This window comes from Stylophora pistillata, chromosome 11, assembly GCF_964205215.1.
Source record: "Stylophora pistillata chromosome 11, jaStyPist1.2, whole genome shotgun sequence".
Lineage (NCBI taxonomy): Eukaryota > Metazoa > Cnidaria > Anthozoa > Scleractinia > Pocilloporidae > Stylophora > Stylophora pistillata.
The window spans coordinates 27,573,766-27,578,314 of record NC_142529.1 but is presented as its reverse complement, the minus strand read 5'-3'; the positions used below and the strand labels follow the sequence as shown (position 1 = coordinate 27,578,314).

At 48.7% G+C, this 4,549-nt stretch overlaps 1 protein-coding gene across 1 annotated transcript; it reads left to right on the top strand.

Moving 5' to 3' along the window:
• Window positions 1–346: 346 nt before the first annotated feature.
• Window positions 347–1,853, top strand: LOC148720949 (uncharacterized). Its single transcript, XM_088739459.1, has one exon. The coding sequence runs from the start codon at window positions 423–425 to the stop codon at window positions 1,566–1,568; it is 1,146 nt and encodes a 381-aa protein (XP_088595585.1). The 5' UTR covers window positions 347–422; the 3' UTR covers window positions 1,569–1,853.
• The last annotated feature ends 2,696 nt before the right edge of the window (window positions 1,854–4,549 follow it).

The following is a 4,549-nucleotide window of genomic DNA, read 5'->3' as shown; positions in this document are numbered from 1 at the left end:
CATTGCTCTGCAATTGCGCATGCTCGCTAGTGTACTCTAGTTTGAGCACTCTGGCATGGCTTAGACGATACCACAAAGGTTGGATCGTTTGGGGTGACCATATTGGTTCTCCTCCATCCTAGCATGAGCACTGCACTGATGAGGCCCAGGTCTCGCATGGTAAGTGTTGCTTCATACTCTTGTAGTTTGAAGTTGGTTCTGGTGTTTTTCGAGGTCTGAGTTGGATAAGTGAGTACCTGCCGGGAGGGAAAACTTGCGACTTTTTCCTCCCTGGCAGTGGTTGTTTTCTTTGGTTCCGTTTTGGTCGCCCATCCCTTTTTTTGGATTTCTCGGTCGACCTGAACTTGCTTTCCTTTTTGCTTTTTCTCTGTTTCGGTCACCCATCCCTCTGACTTGTCTTTGGGTTGGGTCCGAGTTTCAGCATGGTCGTGTCCTTTAATAGGACCATCGACGTTGACTGTCAGGGGCTCCCTGAGGAGGTACTTTTCTCGGAAGCGGTTGGTTTGTTGCTGGGTTTTTTTGACCGTGAGTCTGACCATCGGGTGGCTGCGGTGCAGGCATGTCCTGGCCGTGTTGCGAGAGTCACTTTTGCTGAGAACGGCGATGCTGCTAAGTTATTTTTTGAGGAGCTAGGTGTCATCAAGTTGGGTGATGTAGAGTGTAGGGTGGTTAAACCCCCTCCTCCTCCTCCCCAGCTTACTACTGTTGTAGTCTCTTGGTTTCCCTTTGAGGGATCAAACGACGCCATCAGCACAGCTTTGTCTGCATATGGTACGGTCAAATCTGTTCGCAATCAGGTTTGGCCCGGAAGGCCTTCAGTGTCCACCGGGTCACGCATTGTCCAAATGGTTATTAGGAATGTCATTTCACCGTTTATTTCTATCCGTGGCGTCCGCTGTAAAATTTGGTATAGGGGGCAACCCCTCCAGTGTACTACTTGTCATAAAGTTGGTCATAAGTCGGCGGAGTGTCCCCTTAGGGGCAAATGCTTCCGATGCCGTCAAGGTGGACATCTAGCTAGGAACTGTCAGGCGACCGTGGGTGCTCAACCTGCCGTAGACACATCAGTAGAGATGGACATACCCTCGTCTGTAGCTCAAGAAAATGATGTGACAGCTGAGACAATTGCTCCCGTCCCTAATGACGTTGTTGCTGAGTCTGAAGAGTGCGATTATAACCTTGAGGCCAGCGAGGACCGTTTTCCAACCTGCACATCGGTTGACCAAGTACCATCAGACAATGTCTCCCGTAAACGCGCTGCTCCCCAGACTTCTCCGGTTTCAAAAGGAACTGTAAAGAAGCCTGCTACAACGGATACAACCCAGTCGATTTCCGTACCAGTCGCTAATAAGATAACCGTGCCACCCTCCGTTACGTCGGTCATTTCTTCCAAGTCCAGAAGTGAAATTCTCGAATTGCTATCCACACCTCCTGGCCTTTCAGGTGATAGAGTAGACCTCCTACGGTTAACATCACACCTTCAAGTTCCTCCTGGTTCAATTGCCTTTGTTCTCAACCCGCAAAATGGTCCTCCTAGACATGTGCTAAAGTACACTCCGAAGAAATAGTTTAATATTAGTTTAAAAATTTAAAACCTAAAAATGAAAACTAAAAAGTAGTTTAAGTTATTTAAGTTATCGAGTGTGTGTGTTCAATTTTTGGTGTGAGTGTGTTAATTTTTGTTGAGGTGGGGTTCGATTCCCCAGCGAGTTTGGTGTCTGGTGACCCTCGTTTCTGGTGGACCCCAACCCTAAGGCATTGCACGCAAGCCATGGGTGGGATTAGTCCTGTTGGTCGGCGGGCATTGCACACGCCCTTCATCGGGGGCCCGGCCGTCCACCTTAAACATAAAAAACTGCACTGACTCGACTTTTGCTTGTTGGTAAGTGTTCGCTCCTTTCCCTAGTGGTTGGGAGTTTGTTTTTGTTTGTTTTTGAGGTTTCTGAGGATTTTTGTTGGATAAGTGAGTACCTGCCGGGAGGGAAAACTTGCAACTTTCTTCCTCCTTGGCAGTGTTTTTTCTTTGGTTCTGTTTGGTCGCCCATCCCTTTTTTGGGATTTCTCGGTCGATCCGAACTTGCTTTTCTTTTTGCTTTTTCTCTGTTTCGGTCACCCATCCCTTTGGGTTGGGTCCGAACTTCAGCATGGTCGTGTCCTTTAATAGGACTATCGACGTCGATTGTCAGGGGCTCCCTGAGGAGGTACTTTTTTCGCAAGCGGTTGGTCTGTTGCTGGGTTTTTTCGACCGAGAGTCTGATCATCGGGTGGCTGCGGTGCAGGCATGCCCTGGCCGTGTTGCCAGAGTCACTTTTGCAGAGAACGGGGATGTTGCTAAGTTATTTTTTGAGGAGTTAGGTGTCATCAAGTTGGGTGATGTAGAGTGTAGGGTGGTCAAGCCTCCTCCTCCTCCACCCCAGCTTACTACTGTTGTAGTTTCTTGGTTCCCCTTTGAGGGATCAAACGACGCCATCAGCACAGCTTTGTCTGCATATGGTACGGTCAAATCTGTTCGCAATCAGGTTTGGCCCGGAAGGCCTTCAGTGTCCACCGGGTCACGCATCGTCCAAATGGTCATTAGGAATGTCATTCCACCGTTTATCCCTATCCGCGGTGTTCGTTGTAAAACTTGGTATAGGGGGCAACCCCTCCAGTGTGGGACTTGCCGGAAAGTTGGCCACAAGTCAGCTGATTGTCCTCTCAAAGGAAAATGCTTCCGGTGTCATCAAGATGGGCACTTGGCTCGGAATTGTAAGGTGACCGTGGCTGCTCCAGCTGAGGCTGACGCCCCTGTTACAGAGAACGGTGTGGCTGTTCCTCCGGTGAAGAGCACTCCCGCCGAAGAAGAGACCCCCGACACTGCTATTGAAGACTCTGAAGATGAAGTTGGTTCACCTCCAGACTCTGATGCAAGCGAAGACCGGTTCGCCTCTTGTGAAACGACTGGAAATGAGAATATTATATCAGCAACCGAGGGTTTTGCTAACCCTGCTGACTCTGACATGGCTGGTGAAAGTGGTCCCTGGACCACTGTTTCCCGGAAACGCCCCGCTTCCTCTGTTCCCGTTTCAGTTAAGAGGACTCAACAGGCCCCATCTAAAAGTCCTGTGGTTTCACCCATGAGTGATATCCGCAATGGCCCTGATGTTTTCCTTGAAGTTCCGGAATTGGCAGCCTGTTCTGCAGACCACCGTGCAATCCTGTGGGAGATTGCGGTTGATTATCGTAAACCGCCTGATCAGCGAAAACGTTTTTGCCGTTGGACTTCAGATCCCCGCTTTATTGGTTTGAAAGATGAGGACTTTAAGACTGCTATAAAATTTTTCAACAAAAAGTTCCCAAAGTAATTAATTAAGGTCATAAAAAGAAAAACAAAAGAAAATAATTAGTTAAGTAATGAGCGGGTGTGTTTAATTTTTGGGTGTGAGTGTGTTAATTTTTAAGTGAGGTGGGGTTCGATTCCCCAGCGAGTTTGGCGTCTGGTGGCCCTCGTTTCTGGTGGTCCCCTTCCCTAAGGCATTGCACGTAAGCCAATGGGTTGGGATTAGACATGTAGGTCGGCGGGATTGCACCTCCCTTCATCGGGGCCCGGCCGTCCACCTTAAACATAAAAAAAACTGCACTGATGAGGCCCAGGATTTACTCCTTCACCTCCACAGTATTCACTCTGCTTTGGGATTCTGCGCAGGATCACTCTTGGGGCACGGACTCTTGTGAGTATTTGTCTTTTGGTCGATTTTAGTCCTCTTTCGCCTTTTTATCTTTCGGCGTTTTTCGGACTTCTTCGGCAACCCTGCCGATTTCCGGCTTCGTGCCGATTTCGGAGGGTTTTTTCGGTCCTTTCTTCGGCCTTTTTCGACCGTGGTTTCCGGGTGTTCGGCGTTTTCCGATTTTTCCGGTGTGTTTTCGGCGAAAAAAAATTTTTCGGTCGCCCATCCAGTTTTGGGCTGTGTTGCGTGGGGCCGAACTCACGTTTCTTGTTGAGTTCTGTGCACTACAAAATCTTAATTATGGTTGGTTTCCAAAGAACCATTGACATACGTTGTAATTTGTTCCCTAATGGGACAAGTTCCACACAAATAATTAATTATATAGATGCCCACTTCCAAGAGAAAACTGGGCATGTTGCTAAAGTTGTGTCTATCCAGCAGTGCCCCGGTTTTATTGCCAGGGTGACTTTTGATGATGAAAAGGGTGCGTTAGCTATGTTCCACTATCAGGAATGTGGGTCGGTGGTTCTTAATGGGGTCGAATGTGAGGTCATTTCTCCCCCCCCCCACCACCCCCTCAAGTTAGTATGGTCGTCGTCCACTGGTTTCCTTATGAGGGCCCAGTGGAATCAGTTAAGAACGCGCTTTCAAGCTATGGTGAGATCAAGTCTGTCCGCCATCAAATGTGGCCTGGCAAGCCGTCAGTCTCTACTGGCTGCCGTCTTGTCAAAATGGTTGTCAAAAAGGAAATCCCTCGTTTCATTTCCATCGGGGGTATTCGCTGCAAGGTGTGGTACCGTGACCAGCCTTTGCGATGCGATATTTGTAGACAAGTTGGACAC

Bases quoted from the DNA above. Each gene is read 5' to 3' on its own strand.
- LOC148720949 (XM_088739459.1), top strand. From the start codon at position 423: ATGGTCGTGTCCTTTAATAGGACCATCGACGTTGACTGTCAGGGGCTC.